This window comes from Zea mays, chromosome 3 (genome assembly GCF_902167145.1).
Source record: "Zea mays cultivar B73 chromosome 3, Zm-B73-REFERENCE-NAM-5.0, whole genome shotgun sequence".
NCBI lineage: Eukaryota > Viridiplantae > Streptophyta > Magnoliopsida > Poales > Poaceae > Zea > Zea mays.
Window position 1 is genome coordinate 73,612,239 of NC_050098.1, and position 16,422 is coordinate 73,628,660.

Below are 16,422 nucleotides of genomic sequence, written 5' to 3' on the forward strand. Positions count from 1 at the left end.
GCCCAACCGACACCAGGAGAGGCCCTGAAGGTGGCCAATATAGATAAGGATTGAGAATAATTAGATAAGATTTTTAGTTAATAGCTTTGAAAGGTTTAGACCTGTTTGAGTTACTCGAGGGTCAAGTTAGGTGTCCTGTCTAGGCTATATATAGTTGGGACCTGCAACAGCAAAAGGCAGAGAAGAAACAACCCTTAAGCTTGCCACAGGTCAGGGTACTCTTTCTCCCTGTTCTGCTGTAATCTTGCCCTAACTCTAAACATCTAGGTACTCGGAGCCAACTCGTGCACTTGTGCCGCCCTGCCACCAACCTCTTGCAGCCCTGCCACCACCCCAGCGCCACTTATCAGCCCCGTCACCAGCCCCAACCCCACCATGTCAAACAGCAAGGCATCCATCACGGCGACTGGCACCACCGACGATCTCATGCCTCCATGGCCCAAAAACTGGTCAGCCTATCTGAGATCCAAACTTGTCAAGTGGCCACAGACAGCAAGGTGACGACACTGTCCACCAAGGTGTCATCCCTCAAGTAGATCAGGGTCTCCTCGACGTCGCTGTCAACAACGTCCAGTCCCAGCAACTGCAATTGGCTGGCAATCAGATGGTTCCCTCGGGTCCCTACACCTCCGGGCGAACCTTCTACCGGTGGCCTCTGCTCCGGGAGATAGGATCATTGCCTTCATCAAAGCTGCCACCGACAAATAATACATCCCCAAGTACAACGGCTTCGAGGATCCGTTGCCCTGGCTCCAACGCGGTGAGCAGTTCTTCTGAGCGGCACGTACGACAGACATTGTACCTGGGGATTGAGGTGCACCAGGGAGACTCCGGGATCACACTTCGCCAGACCGCCTACGCCAAGCGCATTGTTGAGCTGGCTGGGCTCACCGACTGCAACCCAGCTCTCACTCCGATGGAGAGGCTGAAGCTGAGTCGCGACAGCACGACGGAGGAGGTGGATGCTACACAGTACCGGCGTCTTGTGGGGAGCCTTCGCTACCTCGTCCACACACGGCCTGACTTGGCATACTCCGTCGGCTACGTTAGTCGGTTTCTGCAGCGACCGACGACGGAGCATGAGCAGGCTGTGAAGAGGATCATCCGCTATGTTGCGGGGACTCTCGACCATGGTCTCTACTACCCGAGGTCCCTGGGGAGGCACACCTTGTCGGGTACAGCGACAGCGACCACGCCGGTGACATCGACACTCGCAAGAGCACAACTCTTCTTCCTCGGCAAGTGCCTCATTAGCTGGCAAGTGCCTCATTAGCTAGCAGTCGGTCACAAGCGAGTACATAGCGGCGTCCACTGCTTCGACTCAGGCGCTCTGGCTGGCTCGAATGATCGGTGATCTCCTCGGGAGAGACACTGGAGCGGTGGAACTCAGGGTGGACAGCCAGTCCGCTCTGGCATTGGCCAAGAACTCTGTGTTCCATGAACAGAGCAAGCACATCCGGATGAGATACCACTTCATCCGAGACTGCTTGGCAAAAGGGAGCATCAAGGCGCGCTACATCAGCACCAAGGATCAGCTTGCAGACCTGCTCACCAAGCCCGTTGGGAAGATCAAGTTTCTTGAGCATGGCTCCAGGTCCGAGATGGCCCAACTTTCCCACAAGACGACGCCCAAGACTTAGGGGGAGAATGATGGAATAAGTCTTGAGCATCTAGAGGACAACAATCGCTTTTTGACTGTCCTCTGTAGTCTCTTTAGCATCTAGAGGACAGCAGTCGCTTTTTGACTGTCCTCTATAGTCTCTTTAGCATCTAGAGGACAGCAGTCGCTTTTTGACTGTCCTCTGTAGTCTCTTTAGCATTTAGAGGACAATCCTGTTGTGTAGTGAGTGTGAGAAGGTGTGGTAGTGCAGCCTCTATGGCTATAAATATGTGGCATTGTGTAGTGTTTGAGAAAATAAACAGAAAATTGCCCCAACTCATAGTGTCATCCTCTTGATGAGAGTCCCTCTACTTACAGCCATGACCGCCGCTCGAGAGCGACGCGGGCCTCGCTTGGGAGCACGAGGTGGATGCCCTAGCCTCCTAGCTAGCTAAGGTTGAGCGCCTTCTCCTTCTTGCTCCAGCTGTGCCCCTCCGATGGGTCTGGTGCCACCCTCCACCTTCGGACTCGACACCACCACCATCGCCAGTTTTCATGCTCAGGCGACTGTCATTCACAACATTTGGTCCCTGGTTTCTGTTGTGCTAGATCCGACATCCACCGAATACGCCCGATGGCACGACCATCTCACGCTCCGGTGCTACGCACTCGCTGACGCTGTCACCGCGCTGCCTCCATCCTAGCACCAGATGGACAGCGTTGTCCTCTCGTGGCTCATCGACACCTTCATCGTCTATGAGGGGAACACCGCTCGCCAGGCATGGGTGGCCATCGAGGACTAGTTTCTCGGCAACTGGGAGGCCCGCGCTCTCCACCTCGACGCACCCTTCTGCATGTTCTCCCAGGGGGACCTTTCCGTCAACGAGTACTGTCGTCGGATGAAGGGTATGGCGAACTACCTCGGCAAACCCGTCTCCGACCATACCCTCAACCTCCTGCGAGGTTTCAGCAGACGCTACGACCACCTACGGGCCCTCATCCAGCGAACGATGTTGTTTCCCTCCTTCCACAACGTCTACAATGAGCTTCTCCTCGAGGAGCTCACCATGGATGTTGAGCCCCCCCCCCACATCCGCTATGGCGCTCTACGGGGTGTCTACCGCCGACAGCATCGGCCCGACCCCTCATTCTCCGTCGACGGGGGCTCCTGCGTGTCCTCTCACTGTCCCCACCCCTAGAGCTCCTCACTAGGATCTTGGCTCGAAGGCGGTCGAGGCCCCCACAAGGGTGGTCATTGGGGGGGAGGGCGGTGGTTGTACCCATGGTGGCCCCACCGACCGTGGTAGTGGTCCGGCGTGGCTGTCGTTCTACAACCCCTGGACTAGGACCATCTGGTGCCTTTTCGCCGCGTCCCGCTCAGTCGTCTCTCCTGGCGACGCCACCCTACGATAACCCACCACCTTCGGCAACGTCGGCTCCCCCTCTCCTCCCGCCTATGGGGACACCTACCTCGACACCTTGTTCCCTGCTAGCTAGAGGCTGGGACCAAGCCTCCCTCGCCACCTCGTTCGACCTCATGCCGCTGACTCTGTCCCCACCCACTAGGTAGTTGACTCCGACCCCTCCTACCACACCACTTCTACTACGGGAATGTTATCTTGCTCCCATTCTTCCTCTATTATTGTGAGGAACAGTTCCACCCTCCCGGTCACCTCAGTAGGTGACTCGGTTCTTCCTGGACCGTTCTACCTCAATGACGTTCTAGTTGTTACTCTCATCATTCAAAACCTTCTTCCTGCTCGTCGGTTCGCCACAGACGCCTCCTGTTTGATTGAGTTTGACCCGTTTGGTTTATCTGTGAAGGATCTGGCTACCATGACCCTTCTCACGCTTCGTGACAGCTCAGGCTGCTCTACACGCTCTGGCCATTGGCTTCCTTCACCGACGCGTCCTCCTTGCATGCTTTGGCTACTACCACCACCTCCACCACTTGGCATCGTCGTCTCAGTCACCCTGTACCTGACGTCATATCCAAGCTCTCCAATAGTTCAGATATATCTTGTAGTAAGGCCATTTTGAGAGTCTTTGTCATGCATATCAGCTAGGCCACCATGGTCGTCTTCTTTTTTCTACTTCTACGACTAGAATTGATCAGGCTTTTGATGTTGTTCATTGTGTTCTTTGGACATCTCTTGTATTCAGCCTCTCTGGTTATAAATATTACCTAGTGATTTTCGATGATTTCTCTCATTTTCTTTGGACTTTTCCACTGCGATTGGAGTCCGATACATTTCACACCCTCTTGCACTTCTTCACTTGGGTCTCCACCCAGTTCCATCGCCCGGTTCGTGCACTCTAGTGCAACAATGGCCGCAAGTTTGACAACGCCTCCGGTTCTTTCTTTCTCTCCCACAGTGTTCAGTTGCAACTCTCGTGTCCCTACACTTTCCCTTAAAACGACGGGCCGAACGCATTATTCACACCACCACTAACATGATCTGCTACATTCTCTTTCAGGCGTCTCTCCCCGCCAACTATTGGGGAGAGGCCCTGAACACTGCTACACATCATCAACCACCTCCCCTCCAAGGCGATCAATCACCCCACTCCCCACTTTATTCTTTTTGGCACAGCCCCCTCATATGCACACCTTCAGGTATTTGTTGTGCCTGCTATCCCAACACCTCCACATCCACTCCTAACAAGCTCTCCCCCTGCTCCATTCACTATCATCATCTCTCGTCACGTCGTCTTCGATGAGGATTTCTATCCCCTTGCTGGATCATACCCACCTCCTGACCTTGACACTCATCGACTCCGATCCCGTCGTTGTACCCTCACCTCTCCCACACTCGGCCCATCGACCTCTTCCACGCCATGCGTGGATCCTTCTCCTTCACCTGTGTCATGCGCAGCTCCATCGACTCCACCAGCGCCACGCGCGACCCCGTCCACACCGAAGCCAACTACACCCGCGCCACACACGACAACATCACCTACACCCCATGTGACACGCTTCGCCGACCCCACCCTCATCTACCAACGACGTGGGCGGACCAATCCCCTGGTTCACGATGCTCCGTCGGCCCGCTCCCATGACGAGCCACTGGTGAACCATCCGACCGCTATCCACCGCGACCCCAGCCACGTCCACCCGATGGTGACATGTCGCTCGGCCATCGTTCTTCGCACCGTCAACCGACAGGTGCTCACAGCTGACGCTGCTCCAGCTCCCTCACATGTCCCCTCTATTTGCTCTGCTCTCGTCGATCCCCGTTGGCGTCACGCTATGGAGGAGTACGCAACCCTGCTGGCCAACCACACTTGGGACTTAGTGCGGTGTCCCCCGAGCACCAACGTGGTTACCAGCAATTGAAACTTCCGCCACAAGCTCACTTCACGGTTCGCTCGACCACTACAAGGCTCGTTGGGTCTTTCGGGACTTCATTCAGCGACCCGGAGTGGACTACAACAAGACCTTCAGCCACGTCCTCAAGTTTGCCATCGTTCGAGCCGTCCTCTACCTATCCCGGGACTGGGTTCCCACCAACTAGACGTCAAGAATGCCTTTTTACATGTAACTCTGACTGAGACGGTGTACTGCAGCTAGCCCACCGATTTCGTCGACTCGACCCGCTTAGGTCTGGTCTACAAGCTGAACCGCTCTCTATATGGCCTCAAGCATTGCCAAGGGCTTAGTTCACCCACTTCACCTCCTACTTGGTCTCCCTTGACTTCGTCGAGGCCAAGTCGAACACATCACAGTTCATCCATCGGCACGGCGACGACATCTTGCTCACAACGTCCAGTGCTGCCCTCCTCCAGCGAGTACATTGTTAAGGCTTCACACATTCCAATCGAGAATAATTAGATAAGATTGTTAGTTAATATATTTGGGAGGTTTAGATCCATTTGAGTTACTTGAGGTTCAAGTTAGGAGTCCTGTCTAGGCTACATATAGTTGGGACGTACAACAACAAAAGACAGAGAAGAAACAACCCTTAATCCTGTTGCGGGTCCGGGGACTCTCTCCCTGTTCTGCTGTAATCTTCTCCTAATTCTCAACATATATAGCATGCTATCTGTATTTAGCATAAAGTTATTTATACTCAAGCAAAAACAGATTTCAGGAACAAAAGCGGGACAATCCTCTATGGTTTATTGAAATAAAAATTGAAAAAAGCATCATGTTTACACAACTGTTAAAAAATAGGTAAGCACTTTGAAAAGGACAATGTAATTATTGTGGAAGATTATAGTTGCATACCAACATAGGAGCCCAAATAACACAAATAAGTACAAAGAATAAGCATATCCCACTGCAGAATTTCGTCGTTTTTGTTTGTTTTTCTCCCTGACGATGATTAGCTCTGTTCAAAAGTGTATCACATTTCACAAGAAACAAGCTTGCATATATGTCCTCCAACTGTCCAGATCAGTAAAAGTATCATGTTGTAGCATTTTATGCAGAATTGAGAACAATACTGTAAAGGACAAATAAATAAATACATTGACTACGATAACAAAAAGCAAACGTAATTGCAGCTAGTGATTAAATACAGATACCTTATTACATGTCATCAATTTTTTCCTCAAATATTTTTTTCATGAACATGCAAGAGAGTGGTGTATCATTATAATACAAAGGGTAAAGAATCCTGATTAAACTCACATACCCATAGGCTCACAGATGGCAAATATGCCTTTCCACATACGTGAACAAACAAGTTGGAACGATCTTTTTTTCTCGATCGCGCAGAAGAGTTGTGCATCATTATATTAAGAAAAAGGGGTCCAACATAAAACGAAACAAAAGAAAAAAAGAAAGAAAGAAAGAGGAAAGGAAAAAGGCCTCCTCGCGGTGACAAAAATGAAAATACAAGAAAGGGTCCACAAGAGAAACTAAACTACAACAACCATGCAAAGACTAGTGAGCTGATTATTTTTTTTTCGCAGGAGAACTGCGCGATATTATATTAAAGAAGAAGGACAGTTACAGAAAAAACAACTGAGGCGCCTATGGCGGCTAGTAACAGGCATACAGAAACCCATCCATGACTAAATAAGAAACTAACACAAGTTACCACAATGCTAGCTAACTAGCAGGGATGCCCGGAATGGGGGCGGTGAGCAAAGATAACTTCTTTGCACCAGCCATCTCCCATAGGTGAACCTCCAACTCAACTCTTCTAATAGCATCAGCAATACTGGGGCTCTTATTGTCAAAAACACAGCCATTGTGTTGCTTCCACAAGGTCCAAACTCCCAGAATGACTAGAGAATTGAGGCCGTCCCTTGCAATTCCAGAGACTTTGGTACATAACGTTCTCCACCATTCAAGAAAAGCACTATCCTCAGATTGGGGGGCAAGAAACTGCAGGTTCACTTGAAGAAGCAATTTAAACCAGAATTCTCGAGCAAAGACACATCCGATCAACATATGGTCCAAGGTTTCTTGATCCTGGTCACATAGTGGACATCTCTCTGGATGGTCCATACCTCTTTTCTGCAGCCTGTCTGCTGTCCAAACCTTCCTGTGTGCGACCAACCACATGAAAAACTTGGTTTTTGGAAGAGCCCAAGTTTTCCATATTCTATGAAAAGGTTCAAACTCAGAAGATCCCAAAAAGAAACCCCTATATGCTTCCCTTGAGGAGAACTTTCCGTTTGCAGCTAGACGGAAGAAATGTTTGTCTTCAACTTGAGGTCTTAAAACAATTGAGTCAATTAAATCCCACAAAATGAGAAATTCATTGATAATTCCAACAAAAAGAGCTCCTTGAATGTCAGAAATCCAGCTCTGATTAGAGATAGCATCCACCACTGTTCTCTTGCTAACCCGTCTCTTAGGAATGATCCCAAATAATCGAGGGACTAACTCTGCAATTCTGTGACCCGATAACCACCTATCAGTCCAGAAAAAGGTTGTAGCCCCATTACCAAGCTCAGTTTGCATAGCCATGGAGAAGAAATCTTTGACCTTTTTAGGGACCTGGATAGCAAGAGAGGCCCACAGGCGAGATGGCTCAGTTTTAGCCAGCCAAAGCCATCGCATTCTAAGAGACCATGCAAGTTCTTTCATGCTGGAAATGCCTAGACCACCCAATTCGCGAGGCCTGCAAACAATTCCCCAAGCCACATGACAGTGACCACCTTTTACATCTTTTCGGCCTCGCCACAGAAAACCTCGACGAATCTTATCAATGGCTTTAAGGGCCCAAGCAAGGTCAACAGCCATGGCCAAGTAGATCACCATCCCTGTGCGGACATGCTGGACGTGCACCTTACGACCAGCTTTAGTCAATAACTCAGCCTTCCATCCAGATAGTTGATTTGCAATCTTATCAATGATGGGTTGTACTTGGAGTTTTGAAAGCTTTTTAATGGCAAGCGGTAAACCCAGATAGCGGCAAGGGAATTCAGCTAACTCACAAGACAACATATTCTGCAGCAAAGCAAGGTCCTGATCTCCACATCTAATAGGATACACGCTGCTTTTCTGAACATTCGTACGTAAACCTGAAGCATCTCCAAACAGCTGAAGACAATCCAAAATAACGTTGATATTCAAGGCTGCCGGCCGAAGAAAGATCACCACATCATCCGCATAGAGAGAAACCCGGTGTTGCAGTGCCCGAGGAGCAAGGGGCTGCAGCATTCCATCCTGTGCGGCCTTATTAATCAGGAAGCCTAGAGTATCCATGACCAAGATGAACAGAAAAGGAGATAGAGGATCCCCCTGTCGGAGACCGCGACGATGAAGAATAGGTTGTCCAGGTAACCCATTAAGTAACACCTGAGATGAGGAAGTCCATGGCAATCCACTAATAATGTCTCTCCAGACCTGTCCAAAGCCCAAATGTTGCAAGACTTCCAAGAGGAAGGGCCATGAGACTGAATCAAAGGCCTTTGAGATATCAAGCTTTAGAAGCATCCTAGGTTGCTTTTGTTGATGGAGATAGCGGGTGGTTTGCTGCACCAACATAAAATTATCCTGAATGAAGCGGCCTTTAATAAAAGCACTTTGGTTAGGAGAAACCATATCATGAAGTCTTCCAGCCAACCGATTAGCGAGGAGTTTAGTGAGCAATTTTGCAACACTATGAACTAGACTGATAGGTCTGAAATTTTTAACTTGATCGGCCCCCTCAAACTTTGGGATATGGGTGATATAAGCAGTGTTAAGGATCTGAAAATTAGCGAACCTTCTGCTCCCAACCGCCGAGAAAACAGCCATAACATCAGCCTTAATAATCTCCGAGCAGACTCTATAGAATTTGCCTGTGAACCCATCCGGCCCAGGAGCCTTGTCCGAAGGAAGGTGTAAAATTGTGTCCCATACCTCCTTCTCAGTGAATGGTGCATCTAAGGCTGACAGATCATGACAAGGGAGCTGATTACAATCCTAAGAGAGGCATAGAAGAGTAATACTCCTAGCCCCTGCCATCTCCCAGAGCTCCCGCTCTTCCCCTGCCCTTCTGATGATCGTTGCCACACAAGGAGAGATTTTATCAAAGACACTTCAAGCTGCGATGATCAATGCGGACTGTGAATGACCTTACCCACAAGTATGGGCTCCAATTGCGAACGACTTTGACTAAGCCGATTAGCTCCCTTTCATATGCGAGCAACTTGGTGTGGTGAGGAGCCACCGCACGACTGAAGTAAGCACGACGCCCTCTCCCTAATGCAGCACTGTGCCAAAGCCGAAGCCCAAAGCATCGCAGTCGATGTAGAAGCGCTTGGAGAAGTCTGGTAGTCGGAGCAGTGGAGCAGGCACCAGCGCCTTCTTCAGGGCTTGAAAGGCCAATGCCGCTTGGGAAGTCCAGGAGAAGCCGCCCCCTTGAGGATAGTAGTTAAGGGTTCGACCACCGCACTGTACCCCACAATAAACTTGCGGTAGTACCCTGTGAGGCCAAGAAAATCCCGCAGCGCCCGTGCAGTCCGTGGTTGTGGCCATGCCTCCACAACCACCACTTTGGATGGGTCCATGGCCACGCCATCCTTGGAGATAATATGGCCCAGGTAGGCCACCATTGGTTCACTGAAGAAACATTTAGAGTGCTTGAGGAAGAGGCAGTTGGCGCGTAACAACTGAAAAACCATCCTGACCTACTGCACATGTGTCTCCCAAGAAGAACTATAGATGAGTATCATCAAAAAAGACTAGAACAAACCAGCGAAGAAATGGCTTGATGATGTCATTCATGAGAGCTTGAAATGTTGCTGGCGCGTTCGTCAAGCCGAAAGGCATGACGAGGAACTCAAAATGGCTATGATGCATGCGAAACGCGGTCTTCGCGATGTCCTCTAGAAGCATCCGAACATGGTGGTACCCGCTGCAGAGGTCAATCTTGATTAAGAAACAAGCGCCCGACAACTCATCAAGGAGCTCGTCGACCACTGGAATAAGAAATTTGTTCTTGACCGTCTAGTCATTTAAGGCCCGGAAATCCATACAAAATCGCCAAGTACCATCATGCTTCTTCACCAGGAGAACAGGGGAGGAGAAAGGGGATGTGGTTTCCCGAATAATCCCATGTGCCAACATTTCCTGACATTGGCATTCAATCTCATCTTTCAAAAGTTGCGGGTATCGGTACTGTCGGACTGCAATTGGAGCCATACCCGGCAGCAAATGAATGTGATGGTCATGGCGTCGCGCAGGCGACAGTCCACGCGGTTCTGCAAACAGGTCAGTATAATCTTGCAGTATTGAATTCATGAGGTCCCTGGTCGCCGTCATAGCAGCAAGGCTAACTTCATCACCACCGATCCCATGCCACATGACGGCACGATCATGGTGCCAGAAAGCCATGGATCGCGCCATGAAGTCCCATGTAATGGGTCCCAGCGTCTTGAGCCAATGGACGTCGAAGCCCTCGAGAGCTAACGTGTAGCAGTCGATGGAGAACGTCTGGTCCTGGATGGCCAATGTCGTTGCTGCACAGATGCCAGAACTGTGTAGCTGTCGTCCATTAGCAACAGTGACTACCAGACCTGGGCGATGGGTGATGTCGAGGCTGAATCGATGGGTGACGCCCTAGTTGATGGAGTGGGTGGAGCCGGAGTCCACGAGCGCCTTCAGCTCTTCCCCTTGGATCTTGACGCGAAGATGGATGTTATGACCAGCAGGGACCCTCGTCAACGCGTTCAGCGATATGCAGACTTCCTCCGTGATGTCTTCGTCCTCTGGCGCAGCGTCGTCCAAGGACAGGCAGAAAACGCCGCCCCGCGCCGCACACTTGTGAACCGGGAGAATTTCTCTGGGCAAAAATAACATTCTCCCTTGGCACGTTTGTCGGCGATTTCCTCAGTCGACAGCCGACGAACGCGGGGTCGTTGTGGTTCCTCCGTTGTCAGTGCTGGTGTCGTTGACGGTGGACGAGGACGGGAAGGCTGGCGCGGCGTGGACGAGTAGACGGCGTGAGCCGCCTCAGCGGAATGGTGCTCAAAGGCCCTAGCCAGACTCATGGCCATCTGAAGGTTCGCCGGATGTTGCATCTCGACGTCGGATGACAAGAGCAGACCCATCCCTACAGTGAACAAGTAGATTTGGTCCTGCCAGGTTAGGTTGTCGCGTCGGCACAGGAGGGCCAAGAACTGGCTCTGGTACTCCTCCACCGTGTCAGTGCAGTGGAGCTCCTTCAACTCCCCAAGTGCGTTGGTGCGGATGGGCGGGCTGAAGCGCATGTTGGTGCATTCGACAAAGCGCGACTAAGTGATGATGCCGAGATCACGCTGCAACTGGTAGTACCATTGCGTCGTCGTACCATCCACACCTTATCCTCCAACAACGTGAGGTAGCCGCGGAAATAGCCTTCACACTTGTTCAACCATGGAAGCGGGTCCAACTCATCATCGTAGTGCGGGAAGTTGAGGTTGGGCTCGCGTGGGCCGATGCGGTCATGACGTCGAGGGCCATTCCCGCGGCCCCCACTGAAGATGCCTTCCTCTGTGCCTCCGTGTCGTCGACGATCAGGCGAACCCTGTGGCTCGTGGTCCTCTTCATCACCGGAGTGAAACTTCTCCGTGCGCACGATGCGCTGGTCATGTGCGTTCAGGCGGTTGTTCATGGTTGTGAGCTGCGCGATGATGCGGTCCATCTTCACCGAATCAGGCTCAGGATTACCCGTGACGCTGGACATGGTCGGGGAACTTGTCCTCTGATACCAATTTGTTGTGGCTGCTGCATGGTGGTCAACGAGGGGAATACAGGGGAGAGTGGAGGAGAGTGGCTTGAGAACAAGAAAGCAGAACGTAGCGAGGAGGTCTGTCGTCGCCGATGGCTGAAGGCGCCACCGTCGAAGAATAGCCCACCTCTAGGAGGTAACTGTATTATTCTTCGATGCCCACTTACAAACTAGCAGCCAACCTTTATAGTATAGACGGCAGGGAACACACCCAATCAACTACTGATTGATATACTGGAGATAGGACTCACCTGATCCTCTTCCCTTGCTTCCAATTTGGCTGCCTGATTGCCTGCTTCCTTTCCTATTCTTCCAGCTCTTCTAGCTCAGGTGCCTTATTGGTGGAGGTTCCCTTCTTGTATCTGCACCCATAAATGTTCCTGTAGAAGAATGAGTCCACAACAGGTGAACCTGGAGATATCATCTACCACTGGCGTGGTCTGAGGCAGGAAGACCCCCTGTCTCCTAGGCTTTTTATTTTTTGGTCATAAACGTTCTGAATTCTTTGATCTCAAGTGCATGTGAACAGGGGCTGCTACAACCTCTCTTGCGGAGGGAAAATGGTCAGCGCATTTCCCTCTATGCGGATGATGTGATTTTATTTCTGCAGCCGAAGGAAGAGGAATTATGTCTGACCAAAGAAATCCTAAGGATCTTCGGAAAAGCTTCCAGTCTGGTAACAAATATTAGCAAGTGCTCTATGACACCTATCCAATGCAGCGACCAGCACATTAATATGGCACAAACCTTGGTTCCTTGCAAACTGGAGTCCTTCCTTGCAAATATCTGGGGCTTCCTCTTTCTGTGCGCAGGCTTTCCAAGAATGATTTTCTTGGTCTCATTGATAAGATAGCAGATAAGTTACCCGGTTGGAAAGCAGCTTGTTTGCAACCGGCTAGTAGGACAATTTTGGTGAAATTAGTCCTGACTGCTGTCCCAGTTCACCACCTAATTGCTCTCCGATGCCCCAAGTGGGTTATCAAGGCCATTGACAAGATTAGAAGATTTCTTTGGAAGGGTCACAAGGATATCAAAGGAGGTCATTGTTTGGTCAGATGGGAAAGAGTGTGCAGATCACCGGATTTAGGGGGGCTAGGAATTCATAATCTTGAGATTCTCGGGTGGGCCCTGAACATGAGATGGCTTTAGTTGAAAAAAAACACGGCCGGATCGAATTTGGAGTGACTTGGATATTAAAATCAACTCTAATGCTGCTGCCATGTTTTCTTGTTCGATAGTTTCTTTAGTTGGAGATGGCACCCAAACTTGTTTCTGGACTGATCGTTGGCTCCATGGTCAGGTCCTCAGTTATTTAGAACCAGCCCTTTACCTCTCAGGTGCCAAAAAATTTCTTCTGAACAGAACAGTGAAAGAAGCTCTGGATCGTAATAGATGGGTAAGAGATATCTCGGGACATTTATCCACCCAGGTGCTGCTGGAATTTTTCATTGTTTGGGATGTGCTGCAGGGATACCAGCTTCAGAATGGAATTCCCGATCAGCACCGTTGGACGCCCTCTGCCTCTGCGGAGTATTCCTCAAAACTGCCTATGATTGCTTCTTTGGTTCAGCCGTCTTGTTTCAACCAGCAGAAAGGATTTGGAGAAACTGGGTGCCTCCAAAATGTAAATTCTTTATGTGGCTTGCTTCCCTAAACCGTTGTTGGACAGCTGACCGATTGGCTCGCCGAGGATTGGACCATCCTGAAAAATATCTCCTGTGTGATCAAAAGGAAGAAACAATTTTCTATACACTTTTGCAGTGTGTCTTTGCTCGGGAAGTATGGCATCATATTCTTTCTTTCATTGGGCTGCAGCAATTTTCTCCAGGAAGGGATGCTGCTCATTTTCAGGGTTGGAGTAGTTCTGAAATGGCTGTTCCTAAACTCCAAAGGAAAGGCTTCAATTCTGTTGTGCTGTTAGTGGCTTGGAGGCTTTGGAGGCATAGAAAGACTTGTGTTTTTTATGGGACATCTCCAAGCATCTCTAGAAATATTGAAGATATCAAAGATGATGCTAAACTTTGGGGCTTGGCTGGGGCTGCAGGTTTTCAAGCCTTTTTTTTCTTGAATACGCAGGAGGTCTGCGTATTTTTATATTAAGAAGAAAAAGGGGTTGAGCCCCAGAACACAAGCAGCAGTTTTACAGACGCACACCACCATTTACAGACTCACACACCTAAGACAACTCCTCTAGATGGAAGAAAGAGAGAGTTTTAGCACCAGCCAAACGCCAGCACATCATCTCCTCCCTAGCTGCCGAAAGGGCGACCTAAACACTCGGGCTACAACCATCAAATACACACCTATTCCTGTGTTTCCAGATCGACCACGCACCCAATATGACCAGCGAATTGAAACCATCCGACAAAGGCTTGCCCACCACCTCGGCGCTCTTCTCCCACCAAGAGTCAAAGCAGTCATCACCTGTAGAGGGACAGAGCACCTGGAAGTCCCCTGACCGAAGGAAAAGGAACCAAAACTGCTTCGCAAAGCTGCACTCGACCAATAAGTGATTAATAGTCTCATCAGCCTGGTCACAAAGCGGACAGCAGTCGGGATGATCCATTCCCCTCTTAGCCAACCTGTCAGCTGTCCAACATCTATCCTGCTCAACCAGCCACATAAAAAATTTGCATTTCCCTGGTGCCCAAGTCTTCCAAATCCGTTCAGCCGGCCCAAACACAACAGCTCCAAGGAGTAGAACCTGGTAGGCAGAACTAGAGGAGTAATCCCCCGACGCGCTTAACCTCCAAATATGCTTATCAGGAATCCTAGGATGAAGAACTAAGCCCTCCAGCAAGTCACAGATATCCAAAACCTGTGCAAGCGCCCTAACTGAAAGCGCACCCCTTATATCAGCCACCCAATTCAGATTTGTTAGAGCATCTTTTACCAGCCTTTTGGAAGCGACACGCTTAGGGACATGCTCAAGGACCTCAGGTGCCATCTCGCCGATGCATCTACCATTCAGCCACCGATCCTTCCAAAAAAGGATGTCATGCCCATCACCCAATTGAGACACAACTGCCACATTGATCAAGGCTTCCACCGCTCCACAGGCCTGAACAGGGAGGACCGACCAAGGCTTAGAGTGATCGGTTCTTTGAGCCAAGGCCACCTAGCTCGAAGCGACACGCTCAAAAGCCGAAGATCAGTGATCCCGAGCCCGCCTAGATCTTTAGGCCTAGTAACCTTACCCCACGCCACTAAACAGTGACCACCATTGGCTTGTTTTCTTCCTTTCCAAAGGAAACCTCTTCTTATCTTGTCAATAGCTTTGATGGTCCAATTAGGGAGGTCCAAAGCCATCGCAGCATAAATCATTTTTGTTGTGAGAACAAATTGAACATAAACAGCTCTTCCCGCTTTGACACGGGAAATCTGAAATGGTGCAGGGGAGAAAAGCTTGGACCCGCATCAAATCATCTTCGATACAACGGATGGGGAACACACTACTTTTCTGGACATTGGTCTTGAGCCCCGAGGCTTCCCCAAAAAACCGAAGGATCTCCAGGACCAAATTGATGTCTGAAGCCACCGGCCTAAGAAAAACCACAGCGTCATCCGCGTAGAGAGAAAGCCTGTGATGCAAAGTCCCAGATGATAGCTGCTGAAGTAACCCTTCATCGGAAGCCTTTTGAATGAGCAAGTTCAGAACATCCATAACCAAAATGAACAACCTAGGGGAGAGTGGGTCGCTTGCCTTAGACCCCTTTGGTGCGAAATGATCTCCCCAGGAACGCCATTTAGCAAGATTCTTGTGGAGGAAGTAGCCAACAACCCACTAACAACATCACACCAAATCTGCCCAAACCCCATCTTCCTCAAAACCTCAATGAGAAACGGCCATGACACCGAGTCAAAAGCCTTGGATATGTCTAACTTGAAGAGGATACGAACTTGTCTTTGTTGATGGAGATACCTGGCCGTTCGCTGCACCAATATGAAGTTGTCAAGAATGAACCTTTTTTTGATAAAAGTCGTCTGATTAGGTGAAACCATTGCATTCAAGTGCCCAGCCAGCCTATTTGCCATCATCTTTGTTACCAGCTTGGCGAAGCTATGTATGAGGCTGATCGGACGGAAGTCCTTCACAAGTGTTGCACCCTCAATCTTCGGCAAAAGGGTAATGAGGGCTGAATTGAGCAGCCCAAAATTTCTGAAATTGCAATTCCAAACACGTGAGACGGTGAGACTGCCACCATCACATCAAGCTTGATAATAGACCAACAAGATTTATAAAAGCGACCCGTGAAACCATCCGTCCCCGGGGCTTTATCAGACGGGATTGATTTAATTGTGTCCCAAACTTCATCATTCGAGAAAGGCACATTCAAGCTTCCGAGATCAAAGGATTGCAACCCCATCTTATCAAGATTGATAGAGGCATCCCTCTGAATAGCAATACCAAGCAAACTGTCGTAGAAGTCGAATAGGGTTGTTGCCTTGTCATCGTGTGAAGTCAAGATTTCACCCTCGGTGGAAGTTAGGGAAGTAATAAAATTCTTCTTCTTCCTGAATCTCGCTTGAGCATGGAAGAGTGAGGTGTTGGCGTCTCCATCTCTCAACCAAGTAACACCAGACCGAAGCCGCGCCACTGATCTAGCCCATGAGGAGAGCGCAAGAATGCGCTTCATCAAAGCACGCCGGAACCAGTCTTCCGCAGGA

The 16,422-nt window shown here is 49.9% G+C and overlaps 1 protein-coding gene across 11 annotated transcripts in view; it reads right to left on the minus strand.

The window, feature by feature from the left end:
• Nucleotides 1-16,422, minus strand: part of LOC103652011 (piezo-type mechanosensitive ion channel homolog) — an 86,901-nt gene that overhangs the window by 9,030 nt on the left and 61,449 nt on the right. For 8 of the 11 annotated variants that reach the window (XR_004857162.1, XR_004857164.1, XR_002268021.3 and 5 more), the window contains one exon: nucleotides 5,829-5,987. The exons of 1 other annotated variant lie outside the window; for it this stretch is intronic. Coding sequence is in view for 4 of the 10 variants with exons in the window: in XM_020550233.3 (XP_020405822.1) it covers nucleotides 5,829-5,987 (159 nt within the window). In the remaining 6 variants the exon portion in view is untranslated. Of the gene's footprint in view, nucleotides 1-5,828; nucleotides 6,046-12,005; nucleotides 12,135-16,422 lie in introns of all 11 variants that reach the window. 2 more of the 11 variants (XR_004857165.1, XR_002268022.3) reach the window with 2 other exon arrangements.